The sequence below is a fragment of the Echiichthys vipera genome (genome assembly GCF_963691815.1).
Source record: "Echiichthys vipera genome assembly, chromosome: 1".
NCBI lineage: Eukaryota > Metazoa > Chordata > Actinopteri > Perciformes > Trachinidae > Echiichthys > Echiichthys vipera.
Window position 1 is genome coordinate 15,699,846 of NC_139826.1, and position 22,814 is coordinate 15,722,659.

The window sequence follows — 22,814 nt, forward strand, 5'->3', positions numbered from 1 at the left end:
ATTTTTTTAAATTTTACATTTCACATGGTGAATGTTGAAGAAGGTGCACTCTTTTGGGGAGAAACGTTGAATATAAACTTTGCGAACAACTCCACATGGCATGAATTTGCTATCTAAGCCACACAGTATATTTTTTCAGGTGGTAGAGTTATAATGGCACGCTGAAAAAACTTTCTGGACACATGGCATTACCAGACCAAGGCTTGTTAAAAAAGTTGCATACAGTATTCTTATACCATAACCCAGTTTGACAGACCTGCAGGTCACTAACACACCATTCCACATTACTACAGTTTGAATTGAGATGGCCCTGGAAAGCAGCCCCCAGGCAGCTCCTGTTGACATGCCCTCCCTTTTTCACTGGCAGCACATACTCAGCCACTAGGCTCTCCCAACGGTCACATATTACTGACTAAAGATATGTAAATAGAACATTCATGTTGCCTTCATTATTAGATGTGGGTCACTGGATAACTTCAAGAGCGCTAATTAAAAGAGCTCCCAGCACACCATTGCTTAGTAGTTGCGCACATATTACTCAAGAACTGCACTCGTGTTCCTTGCTGGTTCAGCACCATATAGTAAGCTACATGTTTACGACTATTTTCTCCAAGGGTGAACCCTGAGAGATGCTGTTTTGGTGTCGAAGGCCAAAAAAACTAGTTGGGTAATAATGGGAATTATAAACCTATCACATTAATCATATACGTACATTTAGGTTTGTAGCACTGAATTCTCTAATTATGTACAAATAATTATTTCCTGTGGGCGCTTCTTCCTCTTGTTTCTATATATTTCATACCTTCAACATGTGATGGATTACTTCTACATGAGAAAGGGTTAGATTCCTAAAGGAGAATGCCAGTTGCAGAGGAACTTTCTTCTTTCCCTTGACTTGGGTTTGGGAAGAAACTCATCAAAGATGCAGATGATACTTTTGCAACCTCTCAGAGGTTGACTGCTAGTCAAAAAAGGCCACCTGATCCTTGTCAGAAGAGGTAGAAGAAAAACAACAGCTCCTAAATCATTTGGAATAATGAGTGTTCTCACATTTAATAAAAGCAGTCAAACCACTCTGTGCTGTGCATCACAACAACAGGCCAATCCCACTGCTGGCTGATTTGCATATTAGACAAAAGTAACAGTGGAAAGAGTGCTTTTGTGAGAGGACAGGGGTACTTCAGTAGTGAAGTCAATCCTTTTCCTGGGATGAATCCCCCTGTACAGATGCCATTTACATCATCCTGCTACCAACACCCCCCATTCCCCCTTCTGTCATGTAATCTATGCTCCTCTGACAGCACAGCCAAGGCCCGGTGGGAGAGTGCCTATCCATCTCACTACCCCAATCTGCCTCCCCTGTTTGGTTCCACATGAGCACTCAGCTGCTGTGACTAATTAAATAAAGCGCTGTGCCCTCTGCTTCCTGTTAGCCATGGCAAGGTTGGTTCACAGAGATGGAGCAGAGGGGGAGGGGTGCTGAAGGAGGAGGGGACACACTAACAATTACTGAGCCTGTAATGATGCTTGGGTCCATGCGACAATAGACAAATGCCAAATGAATGTAGCCATGGCTCAGACTACCTCCAAATGTGATTTGAGTGATTAGATCTTAACACATCCTAAATGTGTCCTGGGTGCATTCATGTTGATGCTGACATGACAACTTCACAGTAGTTCTTTTAATGACACAATATTTTGAGCTCATCATTGTTTGTTATTTCTCTTTCAGCCATGACATTACTGAACAGCTAAGGCCAAGAGAATAAAGGTGAGTGTGACAGCAATATGGACATCTATTTGTCTTTAAGTACCTCTGTATCTTTATGTGTTGCTCAGTTGTGACTGTTTTTTTTTTTTGCTTGTCACAATTGCATGGTAATCTCAGCAGTAATGCTCTGGTGGACACAGTGCCTCTGTAGGCTATGGATAAGTGCTTCTGTAATGAGGCTAGGCTGCATTAATTCAGCAGACAGTCTTGAACATGCAAAGTCTTGACATTTTGATTTTAGGAATCAAAGGGTGGCTGATATGACATCTATTCCATTTGATCAGGCATGTAAACATAAATTTCATGGCCTACTCAAAGACACTATAAGAGTCTGATTAATGGTAAACATTTAAGGTGTGAGTCGTGTCCGTCTAAAACTATGCATATCGAGTGTCATCCTTGTTAAGTTTTCAATCTGCTAACTTTTGCTTCTGAGGAGCTGCAGCAGGACATTTTGGTGGTAACAAAGCCTTGCATAATAAGTTTAATAGCATCATTTTGCTAAACTCAAGCAATGTATCAATGCTTTTTCGGTTTATATGTGTATATTAGCACACCTCATTCAAATCAGGGTGTCTGCAGGGTCTTAAAAATAATTAAAAGTTGATAAATCAATTGAGCAATAATTAAGGCCCTTAAAAAGTAGTGAAATGTCTTAAACCCCATTTTATGAGGTATTCAATTTTGTCAATATGTATATTTCTCCAAAGAGGTTGTACACTAAAGTAAGCATGAATTTCTTCATTGTCTGGGCGTGTAGTGGGATTCTGTGTAGTTTATTTATGGAATCCTGCTAGATCATCTAAAAAGGACAATCGTTAGCGCACTCGCTCACTGACCCATCGTCTCACAGCTGCTTGATAAAGTTACACAAAGGTCCCTTTACACAGATATATAGTAAATCTGAAGAAAAAAAAGTATGTTGGTGATGTAGCTGGTTAGAACTCGAAGTGGTCTCAAAATATTTGGAAAGGTTCTTAAAAAAGTCTTAAAGGTATTAAATTGAACCTCAGGATTCCTGCATACACCCTGCAAATATACAAGTATTGGAGAAGAAAAAAACTGTCTGCAAGTAATATACGCTTAGTTATTTTGAGAAAAATATTCCTCAGAATAATAGGACTAGGTAAACTCTTTGTATGTACTGTGACCACACTTTCAGCACCATGGGCAGCTACACTTCTCACACAATGGAAGAAGGTGGTTGAACCAAGTAGAGCAACCTCATTTAAAATGGACTGTTGCTTGTTGACATTAATATATTTCTTTTTTATTTATCTTTTTTTTTAATTATCTTTTTGTTTAACATTGTTTTAATAGACGGTCCATATTTGACTTGGGTATAAATTTGGTACTGGTGCTATAAATTACCTGCCTTGAACTGTACTGGATAGTAGATGAACGAGAGGGAAGGGTGTCGATAACTGGGAACACAGACAAACAGAAAGTCACTGGATTCTTACTGTGCGACGTGGAAAATCATTATGTAATCTAGGAAATTATGAAGCCTCATCGGTGCAGCCGCATTACATAGACAGACTCCTGATATCACTACATCCTCCTCTGTGTGTGACCTCCTGTTTGGTGCACGGAAATGTGGAGGTGGACCATTTTGTTGCAGTGTGTTTGAATGCCCCATTAGTGACCCCTGACCAGTGTAGACTGGTAAGTCCTCTCTGTTTTGGCTGCTATTCACACCCATTTCCCAGACCCAAAGACATCTACATGTTCATTTGACCAGGATGAACCAGGATAGTTATATTTTCTACTTGGAGTTAATCAGTTTAAACTCTGTTTCTGTCTTAGGGCCCTGATTTATGTTATGCTGATTGTATTGTGTAGCACCTGGTGTTGGGCATCATTCTTGTTTAGATTTTTCTTCGGTACTTCTTCAGTCTCCAGTTGTGAAAAGAGCAAGGAAGTTAGTGTATTTTTCCCCCACTTATATTGTCAGACTGGAGGATGACTGCATAGCTATATTCCCTATTTTTTAATGATTCCGCTCTAGTAGCAGGCTGACCTGGACCAAGAGCAGCAGCAGTAATACAGCGGTAGGAGGGCAGGCATTTTCAATAGAAATGGGAGCCAGGGTGCTGGCAGCGTTGGACTCTGTGGCTCTTGGGGAGAGGAATGGGACACTCCCTCAGGACCCATGTTCAATCAACCATCCCCAGCCTGTCAGACACTATATTCCTCCACATGGACCTCTATAGGCCAGGAAAGCCTAAAACCTTGGAGCTATTTTGGGAAAGCTACATAACTGTAACCAACAAAGGACAAGAGCATTTTTTTTTCATTTAAGGCTCTTTTTTTCTGAAGAGAGAAGCATTTTCCCTTTTGTTGATACATAGATGTTTTGATGCTGGATGCTGGTATTTTTAGAAACATTTTAGAGGCACTCCATCAATTTTGATTTGACAGATATTGAAGATTTTTGTCACGATGGTGCTGGAGAATGGTGTAGTTGGTCTGTGTTCTGTCAGAAAAAGAGACACAATTTGATAGATTTAGTTATTAGTTGGTGAATATTTCCTGCTGTCTTAGACAATTTAAAATGTAGGGAAACCAGTGCTAGAAGTCCCCACAAGCTAAGACTTAACAGCATCTTAGAAGCAGTACAGATTTAGTGTACTGTGTATATCTGGTGTCCATGTCTGTGCATGTGTGTGTACAGTATGGGCACATATCTATTGCGGAGGAGGCAAGTATAAACTGGATGACACTGCTGCTCAGTTGCACCCCTGTCTATGAGTCACACTTACTTCACTACTATCTCACATTAGCATACAGTATGGACCTACACTGTATCTGTTCTTCACCATTCCTCCTACTCTTACTTCAATATCCAGCGGTTTGATGTCAGTTGTGTGTATATTTTTTTATTACAAGGTTGGACAGTAACAGCTTGTTTTTATTATACCCCAACTGGTCATTGCCATAAAGCCGTTGCATGAGTGAGTATAAGATGATGGAAGGTGTAGAAAGTAATTTCCTGTAACTAGCCAAAATAAAGTCTGGCCAGTAGGAGTCAAAGAGAGGACATTTGTCATTACTGTAGTATCCACTGACCTTCACAGAGACTGTTATTGCTAGGTAATATCCTGCAAGCCCCTCGACCTCTCTGCTGCTGAATCATCCTGGATCAATTATTCTAATATTTGTGTGGCAGTTTTGCTATCGATTAATGCATTTATGCAGAGTGCAGCATATCTTATTAAATAAAGCAATGCTCTGCATTTAATTAAGTTGTTTTAGAGTGTGGCGGCACTTTGTTTTCATAAACCTTTGCCTTATCGATATGTGTGTTCATTTGTGACTTATGTTCATCCACTCAAACTTTTATTGTTTCATTACTGGCAGCCCAGCACAGATAACATAGCAAATGGCTTTCTGCAGCACACTCAATATTCTGTAGATTGTTGCCATCGTTAGTGGCTCAGACTCGCTGTGTGCTGTACTACATACTGATCATTATGGCAACTTTGTGGTTGTGGAATCTTAGACAAAAGCATAAGAAGTTGTGTTGAGTGAATAAAACTTGGCTGGAATTGGCTTGTTGTCTTTGCTCTGTTCTTCTACCAAGAACAGAATTCACAAAGGAGACATACGCTCACCGGCCACTTTATTAGGTACACCTCTCCTGCAGCAACTCAATACATTTAGGCATGTAGACATGGTCAAGACGATGTGCTGCAGTTCAAACCGAGCATCAGCATGGGGAAGAAGGTGATTTAAGTGACTTTGAACTTGGCATGGTTGTTGGTGCCAGACGGGCTGGTCTGAGGAATTCAAAAAATGCTGATCTACTGGGATTTTCACACACAACCATCTCTAGGATTTACAGAGAATGGTCCAAAAAAGAGAAAATATTCATATGCTGCAGTTCTGTGGGCCCAAATGCCTTGTTGATGCCAGAGGTCAGAGGAGAATGGCCAGACTGGTTGGAGCTGATAGAAAGGCAACAGTAACTCAAATATCCACATGTTACAACAGAGGAATGCAGGAGAGCATCTGTGAACACACAACACCACCTATTTTCTAGCAGATAGGGAACAGCAGCAAAAGGCCACACTGACACTTTATTAAGCACCAGGTATGCCTAATAAAGTGGCCGGTGAGTGTATTTTGCTCATTTACTACTTTATAATTTTTGGGTTTCTTCGATTACATGTTTACATGCTTTAATATTTACTGTAGACATTATTTTGCTACTGCTACTACTACTACATACTGACTGTCTGTCTGAATATACCTGTATCCTACCTCTGACTGAAATGACTGAAAAATGTCTCTTCAAGCCCCCCTCCTGAAAAAGCTGTTCTGATTGGTCAGCGTGCCCGGGTGTTCCGCATCTGCATTGTTGTACCATCATTGCAGCTGGGGAATGAGTGGATCGGCAGTTTCTACCTGTGTATAGTATACACGCAACCTAGGAGAAGTCTACAGGCACAGTTTCTGAATAAGGGCTGTATGCATTTCTCTGTGGATTTAGCATTTTTTCACTTTGACCGTATTTATATAGCACCTCAACCTGCTATATAATCAAAAATGCCATTGAAATCAAATTTCTTTTATGGACGTATGGTTGGTTACACAATTTACAATCCTCTTCATACTGACCCTGAAGAGTTAACTTCTTCAGTCGTCAGTTTGCTGTACTATTCACACTACACAACTTGCTGTCTTGTTGTCGTTTTCACACTACATGACTGACAGGCGACAGGGGGTCACACACTACTAGCTTCAACCTGTTCTCATTCCAACTCTTCACATAATTCCTGGGTAGCCCAACGGAGACATTCCACACTGTAGCTTTTAGACCGGGGGAATGCGTGGTTAACGTTGTGAATTCAAACAAGCTCACAGCAGATGATTTTACAGTAGAAAAACCTTTGCGTTTGAAAATGATGCTCAAATGTGCCTTGTGTGTCTGTATCAAACACGGAGGGCTGCGACAATGCACCCGGCAGCGGCAGCTTCTCCTCCGGCCAGGAGATGAGCTGCACATACAGTAAAGTGCCTATTGTTACAGGCACCCCCTCCCCCTGGTCCCCGACAGCTCCAGATATTTAACCTGCTAGATGGAGTGTGTCTTTGAGTCTCTAGCGAGCTGCTCAGCTCGTGTTTGTGAACACTTCACATATCACGCTCCAGCACCGACACGCAAGTGCTGAGCCAACTCCGATTTGCCACCGATCTGGGACTTTTGTCGGTAAACTCCAACATCTGTTGTCAAGTGGAAAATCCGGACTAAAGTCCTGTAGTCTGTACTGGCAGTCACAGGCCAAGAACGCTGTCATAAATGTGGGTCTAAATCCACAATACTTGTTCTCCGTAGAACATACTGCAACCATCAGCCAAAGCTAGTGGTTATCTTATGAGTTTTAAAAATGTCCTGTTTGTATTTACCAGTGGAAGGACAATCACTAACACTTGAAAAAAATGCTGAATATCCGTCTTGTTGTTCTTTGGGCACTGGAGTTAATGTGTCACACCACTGTCTTACTCTCCTGATATAAAAAAGTAATATCTTTGGGGAAACGTTGTCTAGAGACACCTTACAACTTTCTTGATACATTGCAGTGCAAGACCTTGTTTCATAATCTGCAATGATTTTTAAAAGCGTTTTTTTGTTCTTTTTATGTGTAAAAGGGCAATAAAGAATGGTATTGTGCAGAACCTTGGCCTAGACAGAGATGGCATAGCAAATGAGAAGAGAATAAATATTCAAAGGCAGACATGAAGGGAATAAAGAAAACTCAGTGAAATGAGGAGCAGCATGGATGATCGCGGTCATCTACCCAACGACTTTCGATGAATTCCAATGAGAGAGATTTCATTTTTTAAAGATAGGCCCTATAGGTGCAATTAGTGCTACATAATAGCCCTTTACCAGTCCCTTCAGCAGGGTTGTGAAATATTGATTTAATTCACCCCTATATATCAAACTTAAACTCTGAAGAATGTATCTCGTTGTCATAGTCGTTTGCAGTAATAGCTCAGGCTTTACTCTGTCTAAGTTTTCTAAGTACAGACTGCATATAGCGAATCCTTTCTCAGGTGTACAATGGAGTGAAATTTGAAAGGAGGAAACTAGTCTGAATGTGTTTTAAAAGCTTGCTGCCATCAGGCACACACGATGGGATCTGAGCTCTTGGATAATCAGGTTTTTTAGTTAGTGGGAAGAAAAGTGAAGGACTAGGAGAGACAGAGTGGGGCTCTTCCAGTTCCTCTCTGCTGTATGTGGCAGGTGAGGCCCTGCAGACGCTGATGATGTCAGACAGGACACTTACGTTGGACTCTCTCCAGGGAGGTGTCTTGAAGTGGAGTTTGACTCACTATTCCAGTATCTCTGATCTCTGCATTATTTATGCTTTTGTCTCAGCCATTTATCAGCATTTTTATACCTTGCAGCCTCATTCTACAGTACATCTTCTGTGATGGAATAAGCCGCAGCAATGATAGTCTCTGAGGGAAGCCAATAACTGAATATAGTAGCTCATATTGATATCAGAAAACTGTGGAATGGACAAGTGTGCAAGAGAAGTCTCTGCATACTGAGAACCTTGGCAAACATCCATTCACTTCAAAATAGTGCATTGAAAAATACAATATAATGAGGAAAATGCTGTGCTGACTCCCCTTTCTTGGCTTTATATTAATTTTTAGGACATGGAACTGGTAATATGTTAGCTGTGATAGGAGTTGCACAGCAACTGAATCACTGATCAATGACAGCTAATGAACACGGCAGGAGTTCTGCTCTGTTTGCCTCTCGACAGAGAGCTGCCTTCTCCAGAGAGCTCTTTTTCTCGTGTTTTTGCCAGAAAAGCACAGGAGCCTTCATTGAAACCAACTGCCTCTGGGCTCAATTAACTACCATAGATTACTCATAATGCAGATGAGAGGCTGTGTACAAGATCAGCGGTGTGTTGATGTTGAAAAACACACAACTGGTGCATGCATAGATACTGACAACTGGGACACTGTGATTCTGATTTATTGTATGGCATCATGTATAGTTGATAAAAACTGCCCCATAAAAAAGGCTGTAACAAGCAAAATAATGTACTGTATCTACTTCAATAAAACTGATTATCCCAATAATGAAAACAGATATTATCTGCACGCATCTATTCTCCGAGGCTATTTTATAAGGCTGTATGCACCAAAGTATGGACATCAGCTAGAGCAATGAAAACTGATGTATAAAAAGCATAAGGCTACAATCAATCTCTCGTCTCCACGATAACCTGTAATTCTGTTCGATGGATTTGGATACATGTAGACACAAGCAGCAACCCCTGTGACCCTGCAGCAGAATTAATGCAGCAGATGTATGTTTTGTAATTTGTTGTGGGCATGGTGATGACATGCTTTGCTTTGTGTGTGGTCACCAGGCCACGGCCCTTGTCATAAAAAAATGTATCATCACTTAACTGTCCTCACCCAGGCTTACACTGTCAGCTTACCTGCCTACTGAAACACTCTTTCTAAATAGTTGTCAAATTCAAGAATCTGCTGATTTGGCTACATAATATCTGAGTCTCTCTCTAAAAGTTCTGAATTTTTGCACTTTTGAAATGTTCCGTTCATGGAAACTAACAATGCCTATCTAGTTTTTAAACCTAAATGAGTTTTGGCAAAACACAATTAGTAGTTTTTTAATGGATCCTAGCCCCTATTGTTTACAAAGGATAGCTATTGAAGATCAGCTGTTCAGCACCAGAGAATGTACAGATGGCACAAACAACAAACATAAATACTGAACAGCCATCCCCCACTGTGATGGGAAATATGCTAAACATGTTGCCTATTGAGCGGAGAGATGACTTTTATGTGTAGTTTTCTGAAGTGTGCACACATTATCGTTATTGTGTTTTCGGGTTGTTCATCCGTCCATCTTGGTCATGTGAACGCAATTTCTCAGCAACCCCTTAATGGAATGTCTTCAAATTTGACACAAATGTCTACTTGGACTCAAGGATTAACTGGTTAGATTTGGGGTGGGGTCAAAGGTCAAGGTCACTGTGACCTTAACATTTTATATCCAAAAAGTAAAAGGTCAACCTCACTGTGACATCATAAAATTTCTGTCCATTATTCAGTGCCATAACTCAGGAACAGAAGGGGATAACGAATTGGTGACACACCGGTGACATTTTGGTGATTGTATAGATCTTCTGCGCTGCCGGATTGAAGATGTGTGAAGCATCTTAATTTTGCCAAAAATACACTCAATACCTTTATTAAATTCCTTCAAAATATTCACTACACTCTCTATATTATTTAAGTCTGGACAGACGTAGACCTTGACATATTTAAACTGACGGTTGGCGGACTGTAGAAGTAAATAAACTAATGAAATAAGGAGGTCGTGATCAAACAAGTAATTCAAAATTAAAATGCTCTTGATGGAAGTAACTGGATAATGTTGGTGTAGGTGTTTTCTTTCAAATGAAACAATCAGAAGGTATTCAGGCCACTATATATAACGTATGGCTTTTTTCCATTGCTGTCTTCACTCTGCTTTGTTTTTTTAAGCAATTACCTGATTGTCTGTGTCCATCTCGCGATTTTACAGACTTGGACAGTGGCAATAACAAGTTGTTGAGACATAGCAGGCTGCCAGTGATTTTGTATCAGGCATCAGTGACTTAATGCTATGAAATGGGTATCACACAGTTTGTTTTACACATCAGCTCCTGACTTTTTAAGCCCCCCTCCTGAAAAAGCCCAGTCTACTTTTATTGGTCAGCCTTTCAGTGTCTTCCACACTTGTTGTCTCTGCACCGTCATTGCAGCCAGGGAATGACTGTAACGGCACTGTTGAGGCACTTTCTAGCTTCATATAGTGTAGCATAATACCACTAAGATTTTAAATGTACATCTACTATGGCTTGTGGTTGTTTTTGCGATGAAATAGGGCTGAATGTAAACTCATCGACACACTACAGTCCTTGCTCAGATGTGCTCAGTTAAGCTTATAGGGTGACAGTCACCTTCATGCTGCATCAAGGAGCGGCGCAGGTGGAAGATGGTCTTTTGGCGTGTCGCCCTGTGCGACTCTTAATATTCATCCAGATTAACATACTGAGAATATAAGTGGTTTAGGGTAAATGATTGACTTGCCTCTTGAGGCAGCCAGCATCCCAGTATGAGCACAGAATAAACTGACTCTTTCCTTTCCCCCCTTCTACCTTTCTCGTGGTACCGAGTCACCTTGCCTTTGGGGCTTACCACAGGAGTCTCTTCAAACGATCCTTTACACTGAAGTGAAGAATCAAGATTAATGCACTTTCACTTTCATGTCCCACCCAGGCTCCGGGGGGAAAAGTCTTATAATTAACACTGGGGGGCTGCAGGCCGCTTTTGGAGAGAGGTCAAGGGTGGGGTTCCTCGACCAGAGAAAAAGAGCTAATAAAGTGTGAGATTTTTAGAGTGTGATGTATGCAGCTGATTTGGAATAATAGAAGAGTGGTAACAGAATGACCTGTCAGACACCTCACTCTGGCTTTTTGTTATTGGGACAAAGTGTAGGGGCCTGTAGCAATATCAGCTGCATTACTGCAAAATTCATAATGATCATTGTTAAACATTGTGACTGATGCAAATTGTCAGGCAGACGACTGCACTTCTTTTTTTTCCAGTCCCGTATAGGCCTGCTTCTGCAGAGATTTCTACACGTTTCTGCAATATTATTTCCTATTAAGTAACTGTATGCGCCCTCCTGCTTGGAAAATCAGACACATGTAACCCTTATTAAATGTATCCATCTAAAGAAATGCTAAACTTAACATTTAAAAGAATGGCTCTTTAATTACCATGACAAGAGTTAGATGAGAAGATTGATACTAGGGAGGCAACAGTTGCAGCCCACTGTTCGGTACGTACTTCGGTTCTTTGGTTTCCGTTCTTCCGTTTCAGTACACATTTTGTTAGTAACGAGGAAACGATGTTTTAACACTTTCAAATGCAAAAGTGCTTCTTCACAGTGCTAGGCTCTGTGCTTTAGCCAGTTCCATTTAAATGCCTTTGTTGTTTTTTAGAGGTCTGGAATTACGTTAGTGCTGAAAAATGTGTGCGGATCGTGCGTTTTCATTATGTGACGAAAGCCTGCATTTCTAACAAAAGGGCAAGGCTGCAAATATTTTTGCAATTAACATCGCCACTGCACTTGTTTTTTTGTGTTTTTCTGAACCAACAGAATAGGCTTGTTGGAAGGCATCAGCAGACAACTGCGTCAGCTGTTTTTTGACTGACGGTGGTACCTGCCAGCCGTCCTGCTTCCAGACTGTGTTGCTCGGTGGTGGCGCCGCATATATGCGGTAATAGTGGAAGTGTTGGGCGACATATGTGAAGCAATGCTTGCAGACTTGCTCTTAGTGTTTGGATATTTACTCGGCAGGGAGGCGTTACTTAAAAGCATGATGCATTTATGTGCTCCTCTAAAGCTTCGACAGCCAATTCAGAGAGAAATACGAAGCACGGAAACATGAAATTTTATTGCTAAACCGGAAAAAAACTCAATTCATGGCGTACATTCCAGTTTAATATTATATTAAGAAGCGTGGCATCCCTAATTGATACCACTCTCATGTCTAAAAGATAAATATGAAGCTACAGCCAGCAGCTGGTTAGCGTAGTTTAGACTGGGAACAGCTAGCCTAGCTCTGGTAAAAAGTAATACAATCTACCTACCATCACCTCTAAAGCTGCCTGATATCAGACAGAATTTTCAACTCTTTACACTCCATTTCCATCTTCAGTCTGACATTTCCTCCACTCTTACTGATTTTCACGGGGATGTGTGATTCAATGTTCCCTAGCAAATCACTCAAGACCAACACATCTGCCTGGATCTAAGTGTACACTAATGTACGCATTAGTGGACACTAATGCGTAGCCATGCCAACATACTGGTTTTGCCGGGGTTCTCAGAGTGAAGTGGAGCAAAGTAAAAAACAAATGTCATGATGCCAGACAAATCTGGGGTATATATTCAGTAGCTTGTATTTAGCCATGAGACATGACATGAGAATGCATGGTATCAGTTTCCTCATCCGACTCGCTTTAAGAATGCATTTTTCCCAAAATGTCAATCTATTCCTTTAATAATCCATCTTTAGCTGAAAAAAGCATGATAAAACTTTTTTTTTTCAGATACTACCTTCAGCAACATTGAACACATACACCACACAGTTTACCCATAGGCTATGTACTTCAATGCATTGTTAAGCCTTATAATAATAGCCTCTTATAGCTCTTCCCACGCTGATAATACTAACCATTATTTAGATATATCCCACACCCCACCATTTGTGTTCTGCAGTTCCCATGGGATCATATTTCCATTCCAGCTCTCTACTGTATATTGACGCATGTAGGGCATTTGTTGAAATGTAAATGCATCTATAAAAGCAGATCGTTGTTCCTCTGTATGAGTAGTATAATTATCCATTCTTGCACAGAGAAATTGTCATGGAGTGTTTGATCATCCAGTAATGATCTTTAAGTATCACCAAGGTTTAGCTGCTTCCTCATTATCCTGAATACTGTTCCAAGGTTATTCCCAAACATTTACTTTCATAGTCTCATGCCTGCTGTTTATCTTTGATAGTTACTTTCTGTATGAATTGAGGTGTGATGTTCCACAAGTATATGAATATAAAAAAAGGGTGGAAGTTACCAACAGGGAAAATGAAATATGGCACTTACATTTCAATGTAAATGAGGAAAGAAATGGGGCACAGTTTGGATTTACAGCGGTTCATTAGATTGAATCCACTGTGGCGCTGTATCTTTCACGTAAACCATCTCCTATAGCCCGAGTAAATTAGTGTGCAATCTCGTGTACCTGCTGTAAATGAATCTGTCCATCAGCTTGTGTCTCAGGTGTTGCAGGAATGGTTCTGCCTGCCAGGGCTGTTCTGGATTTCTCAGACGGAGAGAAGCTGTTTGTTAAACACTTAAGTTGGAGTTTACTTTTTGATTGCCTGTGTCAACAAAACCAGAGAAAAAAAGTCTTATTTGTGGGGGTTGTTCCTGTTGTTTTGTAAGAGTCTAAATCACTGTGCTGCAGATGTTCATCCAGTGTCTCTGTAAAGGTCTTTTATTTCACCTCCAAACTCCGGACTCAACAGCTAGCATGACTCCTCCTTGAAATACAGATTCTTAGATCACTCATAGGGGCACGTAGTGGTATTTGAATCTGATGATAAAATGCATGTGTGATAATTGTGCTGTGTTCATTTGGGTGATGGATACGTTTACATAAGATCATTTTTTCATATTCTTTCATGCTTTACAACTTGCAAAGACTCTTATAATTTAGAATGATAGAATTGATTACTGTTTTTGCTTTGACATGCTGTCACTGTTAGCAATGCCCTTAGGATTTCATTTATGATTTTACCACATCACACCAGCCTGTCATGCTTAAAAATGTAACCAGGTATGTTCATGAGAGTCAATCAGGAGGTAGGAGAAGCTCTCTAACGGAACTCATTTTTAATTGCCTGTGTTTTAAATATCAGGTTAGACACTGTGAACGCTTAAACACAACACATGTGCACAAAGATATTCAAGTTGACAGTATATCTAAATTAAAAGTAGATTCTTGTCAAGAAACAGCTACGGTCTTAATGGGACACATAGCATGATCAAATTTTAAATGAAAAAAAAGAAATAATTTTATAAATAATTTACCTCTCAGGGTATTTACTTTAGTTGCCTCACCAGGAAACACAAATTAAAATATCCGTACTGATAGGTGGGCCCACTGTTTTCATTTAGAAGTCCAGTTGCATGCAGATATAGCTGACTGACTTGAATAATGTATCTAAAAGCTGGACCTCCAAGCATATAGTCAACTATATTGCTTTTAAAAGCTTCAAGTAGAAGAGCTTCATGTGTGACATAATTAAATTCCAGCCTAGTTAATTCAAACTGTTTAATGATGCAGGGAGAACAATTTATTTCGCTGTGCCAGTGGTGGGATGGTCTGCAGGGGCTACGAGATAGGAGAAGCATTAGAAGTTCAAAAAAGACACTTGTGATACAGAGAGGAGCATATGTAGGTGGAAAGAGACTTGAAGGTTGACGCTTCCTTGGAAACGCAGGTGTGATTGTTTACTTAAAAGTCCCATATTATAAAAAGTGAAATTTTCTGTCTTAAATTATATAGCAGGTTGAGATGCCATAGAAATACTGTGAAAGTAAATAGGGTTATATCAATTGTCCAAAGCTTTATTCATGACATTTAACTTCGAATTTTAAATCAACCTTCATTCATTTAATTTAAACCTGGCATTTCTGCACAGTTGCAGATAAGGCATAGGCTACTCTAATAATAATAGTATTATACTTTTTTGTAGAATTAGAGGGCAGTGGTGGCAACGTATTGTTTTTGTGAAATTACTTAAGTCGGTTAAATTGGTATGAATGAAGACTTATTTTGTATTGATCGTGTGAGAGGTAGTGGCCTTTGCAGGCAGACTTCTGTTTCTCATTCAGTTGTCAATTCAGATGTGTATTCTTCCTCTATAGGAAGGCAGATCCAGTAATCGGCCTCTGGTTTAGCAAATGAGGTGTGTGTTAAATAATGTGTCAATCAAACTCAATCCAAGCTTCAAATGTCAAAACATGACATTCGGTAAAAGTAACAAAACGTTCAATCCACAGAGAAATGCACACAGTCTGTAATCAGAGACTGTGCCTGTAAACGAGCCATCAGTTTACTGATACAATATATATATATATATATATATATATATATATATATATATAAGATGTGTAGATAGTGCCACTACAGTGGTTTCCCAGCTGCAATGATGGTGCAGAGAAAGCAGATGCAGAACACGAAACACTGACCAATCAGAGCAGATTGGGCTTTTTCAATAGGGGGGTCTTAAAGAGACGGGGAATTAATACAGATAGACAGTATGAGAAAAATAATGTGTTTTCTGAATATTAAAGAATGTAAACATGTTCTAGAAGAAACACAAAATACAAGTATGAACCTGATGAGTATAATATGGGACCATAATGTCAAATTTGCTTTGTTTGTTATTGTCTTTTTTTATATATATATTATTTTTGAAAATAACGGTAGAACATGTGTAAGTAATCTGCCTACGGTCTCCAATTTAACCAGGGGGATAACCTCTGCTTGCTTTCATTATTAAGTTAGCTGTTGGTTACTGTGACCATCCTACAGTGTTTCATCATCTTTTTTAAAGCTAATAACCTCTCCCACGGTGAACAGCCTGACAATATAGTATTGTGTTTTTGTGTCTTTTTCCAGGAGTCGGGGCCAGACGCCTGGTAGGAGATGAGTCTGGCGGGTAATCCTGCTCTACCTATCCATCAACCTGGAGACTATTTCCAGTGTCCCCTACAGAATGTCAAAGCCTCGCTGAACAGAAGATGAGTCCATCATCTTCTTTTCTAAGACTTTCCCTCGAGTTTCCATCAAAACACATCATGTGCTATTATTTTCTATTGCCCTCCCTCCCTTTTCTGTCAATGGAGGGCGGCGGCAGTGAATGAGTACAATTGAGTCGGATGTTCTATGCAAAAGAGAAGCTCTCTTTGAAAACTACAGGATGTGACAGGATCCTTTCTCTGTCGTTTAGATCACTCTGTATGGGTTGTGATGGGGCATGTGCCAGAGATCTCTTGTCTAATAGGAAGTGAGACACTTAAAGAGATGACCCTGCGTAAGTTGCCACCAGTGTCTCTCTGCCAGAGAGAGAGCCTGGCTCTCCATTACTCCTGCACTTCCTAATTAGCGTCTGTCGCTGGAGTAACTTGTACCTGTCAGTGTGTGCTGCTCTCCTATATTCAGTAACTTGAGGGAATTGAAATTGAATGCCAGCTAAGCTCCAACACACTGCAAATTGTGCATGGGATGCACCCTGATTTTCTCACTGACCTGACAGCCTTATATGTAAGAAATTGTTTTTAATGACTACATGCTATCTCAGCAAGTTTCGACTGCTGGTGTGGAATGTTTGATCTCTCCCAGACTAGGGGCTGTCCTGGTAGTTATTGCGTTTTTTTTAGGTACTTGAGCAGGTCCCTGTGCCATATGTCCATGTATGAATGCCAAAGCCATTTGTTTCAGATAACCCAGTGCCTATTTACATTAAAGAGACGTGGTGAAACTGCCTGGTCATTGGTAATTATTGGTCCCATTCCCGGGGCCACTTTGTGCTCGTTCAGGCAGAACAAGGTCGAGTTTATTACAGACATTTCTTCACCCACAGGATTAGCCATGCTGCTTAAATTCATCCTTCCACTTTTCCATTATTTGATTTATCTGCTACTAGACTATTCTACATAATAAGTGAAACACGAATTATGGTCAAAGCAATACAAATATTTCATTTACATGCAGATCAACACTGACATGTTGAATTGTTCCCAGTTAGACACAGTCCTATTTTAGGGCTAATCCCTCTTTGTTTGCTGATGCTCAGTCATCCCAAACATTTTACTTGTTTTGAATAATGGATTTTCTCTGTGATTGTTTGTTGCTGTCATACGAGAAATAGCTACATTGCATCAAGTCTGACTTGTATGTAAGTAGTGCAGGAATACCTCGCCAACACACACATGCACAGGAGCACACACGTACACTGTGCTCTGTTCCTAAGCTGGATGAGACTGTTGATCAAACCCCAGGCTGTGCCCAAATGCACAGATCTCTCTGTACAGTAGCCCTTGACCTTGCTGTGTGTCCTCATGGCCCAGACACCCGCCTGAAATTAAATTACAGATTAGTGGCTCCAGGCCCACAGAGGGGTTTATTTGGTTGGCCCCTCTCTGAGAAACGCTCATTCTCTCATTCAGGGACTGGAAAAAATGTCATGGGATTTAAGAAAGAAAATGCCAGCCTTGAAGACATTTTCCTCTGACTGCGAGCACTGGAGCCAATGGTCCCCTAAAACGGAAATGTCTGCAAAAACTAAATCTTACATTGTAGTTAAGAAGGGATATGGGGCTAGTGTACATTTGGGATTTTCAGATGTGGGAAATAGGTTATTGGAAGCAAATTAAAATTTAAAAAAACTGAAGGAACTTTGATGAAACAGAAGCTCACTGCTGAATGTACACTTGGGGGATTTAAAAAATCATTCTTGTGAAACAAAAGAAAGCAAATGCCAAGCCCTCATTAATTTAAAAAGAAGCTTTTCAAAATCCTTAATTACAAACTACATTATTCAAACAACATTCAAATACAAGTGACCATCATTTGGCAATCAAAAATGAATCATAAATATGCAGAAAAGGTAAGGTTGAGGCAAACACTTGAGATTATGTTACTCACATAATTCACTGATTAAATTGTCAATAATTCCAACCCACATTTAAAGCAGTTAATGGGTTGGTGTGGTGTTTGTATAAGTCCAATGGTCCAATGCTCACTGAAATTTAGAGGTAGCATAGTGCATACAGTCATTTGAGAAACACAAACAGATTTGTACTAAAGTGTGTGCTCACATAGCCCACGAAAGTTTGCAGGTATTCAAAATTGTCTACACTCCACAAATGTACAAAAGACAGGATCCAAAAATTTAACAACTAGAATTCTAACTCAGGTTTTAATCAGTTGAAAGTGACACTCTCTCTCACACACACACACACAAACACATGGGCACACTTCACACAATGTTGGGAACACATCGGACAGTTATTTGCGGCCAAAAAACAGACTGAACAAACACTCCAGCAGTCAAATTCACTCAAATAAAGTGAAGCAAAAATTAGCTTTCAATGCAGACAGGATAAAACAGTATCTTGAAACAAGAGAGAACACCAGCACTCCTAGTTTTCAGAAGGCTCTCCACACCCTGGCTCAGAATGTGCAGTCGATATATATTAGCGCTTATGCTACTCTGCATTTGACTTGATTTGAAAATGAGATCCCAGTAAAGTAGTCACTGAAATGGTTCCAGATGTGGTCCTTAAATTTTAACACACAGTAAATGCTTAGTGTGTGCTTTAGGAAATATCATCCTTGATTTTTCCCTGTTTTGTTTAGCAGATACTTCAATGTAAGCATGTACACTTCTTACATCCGTTCACTACTACATGAATTATTTCTCTATTAAAAGTAATCTTAGTCAATAGAGAGGTGGCAGCTGACACCTCGTGGCCAATGTTCCAATTGGGATGGGACACCTGAGGTCAGTATTCTGCATCCAGGGCTCTGTCGGTTTCATTCTAGCAGTCTAATCAGGGACTGATTCACACCAGGGATGCCAAGTGAATGCAATTAAGTAGATGGTAGTAAAGAAAACCAGGACCAGGATTGAAGACCACTGTGTAATTGGTTTATTCATGGAATTGTGGGATACTCTATCACAAGTTATCAAGGTGCATGTAAATAGCTTGGGCTATGGCCAATAGTCCCTTACCTCAGGATCTAAACATGGTGTGTACACACTTACTGCAAATTCTGCTCACCGTGAGCATCCTTGCATAATTTTTACGATCTGTCTGTTGTTCACCGCTTAAGGAGAAAACGCTGCCAGCATTTTACGCTGTGTTTTATTTCTCCTGAGGAGGTTCGATAATGTGTTTGGTATGCAGAGGGGGGAGGGAAACATAAAATGGGCAAATCAGCTGCGTTGGTGATATACTGATATGGGATTTTGAAAGCCGATACTGTGACCGATATTACTTTTCAGAGAATATTCATGTTACACATATATTACATATATGAACTTACATGAATTAAATCGAATTTAATCGAAATTGCAATTTCATTCTAAACATTGTGCAAATTCAGCTACGGTAACATCCATAATAACTAAATTACTAAATTTCTGTAATCTCACTGGCATCTACTTCTTACCCACTAAAACTGATTAGTCTTCTCTCAATCTCTGAGGTAAGTGAGTATGATTGTACAAAGTTTAGGTCAGCAATGTAGCGTAATTGTCAATGGCTCCGGTGCAAATATTTTTTTCTTGGGCCCTCAATCCCAACACAAGCACACACATGCACACACAACCACTTCAGACATTGCTATCACAATGGAGAGACTCACCAAGCAACTCCCATCCTGCAAATCAGTCTTTGATCAGCACCACGGACAGCAGCCTGAGTACCAACTTTATCCACACTAATTTAACAGCCTGTGCTTGACTCAAACCACCACTTCCGTATTTCTCTCTGAAATAGCTTTAGTCAGCCTACACTAACTAATTGGCACAAAAGTAGCTTACACAGTTCATTCAACATTGACACTAAAATAACTTTTATTAAAAATGGTTACTTTGAAGACTGTGTGAAACGGTAAATGTGCCGGAGGGCCCACCTAAAAGTAAGGCGGCAAAAAAGACTTGTTTGAAACTGCCTCGATCTGTCCAATGGTTGAAACCTACCAGCAGCCCTAAAACTCAGTAAATATGGCAAAGATAAGACTTCAGGATTGTTTTACTATTATGCAAAGTCATGCTAGCTGCTTCCCCTGCTTCTTTATGCTCAGCTACGTTGACTGCCTGCTGGCTGTAGCTTCATATTTCTAAGGGATAAATCGTGTGAGTAGTATTAATCTTCTCGGCTAACTCTCAGCATAAAATGTGAGTAAGCGTTCCCCAAAATGTCACACCATGCCTCTTACTCTTCATAAGGTGACCAAAAAAGAAAAGTAAGATAAACGTGCACCACTTCATTCACACTGCCTGACAGACCCAAGGTGAAAACACTGTAGAAACCACTTAAAATCATTTTTATGTTCAAAATTCAAAGCTAATACAGTATATGCTATAGGACTTGTGTAGTGGTAGTCTAATGTTTCTTGTGTGATAGCAGCTTTGCGTAAATGGGTCAAACACAAGTAGTATGTGTTCATTATAATCCAACATGGGGTTTTGTGAGTTAAAGTAGAATCAGTGCAAACACTAGAGCAAATTCTGACAAATACACTTGATGTTTCATTAATCATTTCATTGGTAAGATGGCACATTTGAGTTTAACACTGACCTGTAATTATAACTCCTTATTAGGCCTGAAACTATAATATGTCAGATAGTAGAAAAGAAAAGACTGTTAGATCTTCAGAAAACCTTTCTACGTTCCACCTGTCTTTTTAAAAGCTGTACGTCCCTACTGGTATATCTTCAAGGACAAAATAGGAACTTTGGAGGTTAGATCAAAATTCCTTGAGCAAGTCATGATGATGTGAAAGTAAGAGAAGAAACAAAAATACTTGAAAGAAGTTGAATTCATAGCACTCTCATCTGCCACCCTGAATGGCAAGCAGCCTTACTGGGCATGAAATGTTGACGGAAGGATTTAAGAGAGTAAGATCTTTTTTTTTTTCAATTTCAAGTTACTGTTTCAAGGACATGCCAAGCTACAATGAAAGAAGAAAAAACACAATTTGGTTGCTGAAAAGTAAAGCCTTAATGCAAAACTTTCAATAATACCAGCTGTGAATAACCACAGGGATTTTTCCATAGCCTTCAGGTTGCACTGTCACACCAGACCTTTTGATATCTCTACCATTAAAACATGGCATAAAGACAACTAATACTTGCAGCAGTGAAATAGAGAATAAGATCATGGATTGGAACAGCAGTAATAATATGATGTGCATTTTACTGTCATGGTGAAGAGGAAGCTGAGCCTGAAAGAAAAGCTCTTTGTTTACCCGTAACTATGTGTAGTGACGGAAAGGATACGGATGCATATTGACAGCTCAGAGTTGCTATCTTGAATCAAAAGTTGAGGTGAGCATCTGATCAGGATGTCTACCTCCGGAATTCTTCCCAGTGGAGGTGGTCAGTGCATGTCCAACTGGGAGAACACCCCTGGGCATCAAGAACACAATGGCCGCTGCACCAGAAGGTGCTGGAGAAAGTGGCTGGGGAGAAACATGTCTTGGGCAATGGATCCAGGTTTGCAGTATGTCCCTCTGTCTTTCAACTAACACTGTTTCTATGAAGGGTTTTGAATTTCATTCAACATTATTATCAAAAATATATAGAGTGTCTGACTGAGCCACTCGGTTTTTGTTCAAAGGGAGCTAAGCCAAACACTATGACAGTAGCAGGGAGATAAACACCTGGACAGGGCATTGTCTATATTGTATGTAATACATTTTTTCTGTTATTTCGGGTCAACAATATAAACAATGTATAATTAACCTGAATTTTGAATTGCAGCTGGATACGAAAGACCCAGGATATTTTCATTACCTCATCAGCATATATACTATACGCAAAAATCGAGAACAATGCACTCTATCAGTATGCATGAATTCATAAATTTGCACAGACTGCCCACTGACAGACTGCCCGACAGACTGCCCACCGACAGTCATCTGTGGGCACCGACTGCCCACAGATGCAAACTGCACCTGACCTTTTTTAATGTGCGGTACTTATTCTGTTGAAACCTTGGCCACTGAAATTGGCATCAATCCAATTTTTGGCTCCTGCAAAATGAAATAAAATGTCTAAATCCCCCCTGCTAACTAAACTTGGCAAGACAGTTCCTCAAAACACCATAATTTGCCAAACGAATGAGTCACAGCAACATGCCCTCTACACCGACATGAGCGGGTGCTTTTTTTTTTATTTCAAGTAGCACTTATGTTCTGTGCTCTGTGAGAAATGCTTAGTGAAATTGTGCCATGCTATAGATGTTAGTATCTAAAGACGCCAGAAGAAATGGGAGAAAAGGTCAGCTGTTCGTGGTTTATTATTGAGAATCAACATCAAAGGCATGCATGTGCAATGGGTACAAAGGGAAGTGGAGCTGTGCCCATTGAGCACAGAGGGGTGGACCCCCTGGAGTGGTATATTGTATAATATGTAGGTGTCTGTTAGCTGAAAATCCCTTGATAGTACAGTAAACATCAAAGGAAATACCTCAATAACCAATGTACATAAAGTCAAAGATCCAACAAAGGGACAAAGACGGTGTGCATGGAGAGCAGTCATAATGTATTAAGATTTTTTCACTTGAATTTGCAGGCAGTACACTACTATCACATTCAGACCCCACACACAATACCCACAGTTCT

General features: G+C 40.1%; 1 protein-coding gene across 1 annotated transcript in view; it reads left to right on the forward strand.

The window, feature by feature from the left end:
- The window catches only part of cd276 (CD276 molecule), a 75,731-nt gene extending 58,793 nt beyond the window's left edge, over positions 1-16,938 (forward strand). The window contains exons 7-8 of the mRNA XM_083915969.1: positions 1,733-1,771; positions 16,077-16,938. Coding sequence (XP_083772095.1) covers positions 1,733-1,755 — 23 coding nt within the window. The 3' untranslated portion in view covers positions 1,756-1,771; positions 16,077-16,938. The remainder of the gene's footprint in view (positions 1-1,732; positions 1,772-16,076) is intronic.
- The last annotated feature ends 5,876 nt before the right edge of the window (positions 16,939-22,814 follow it).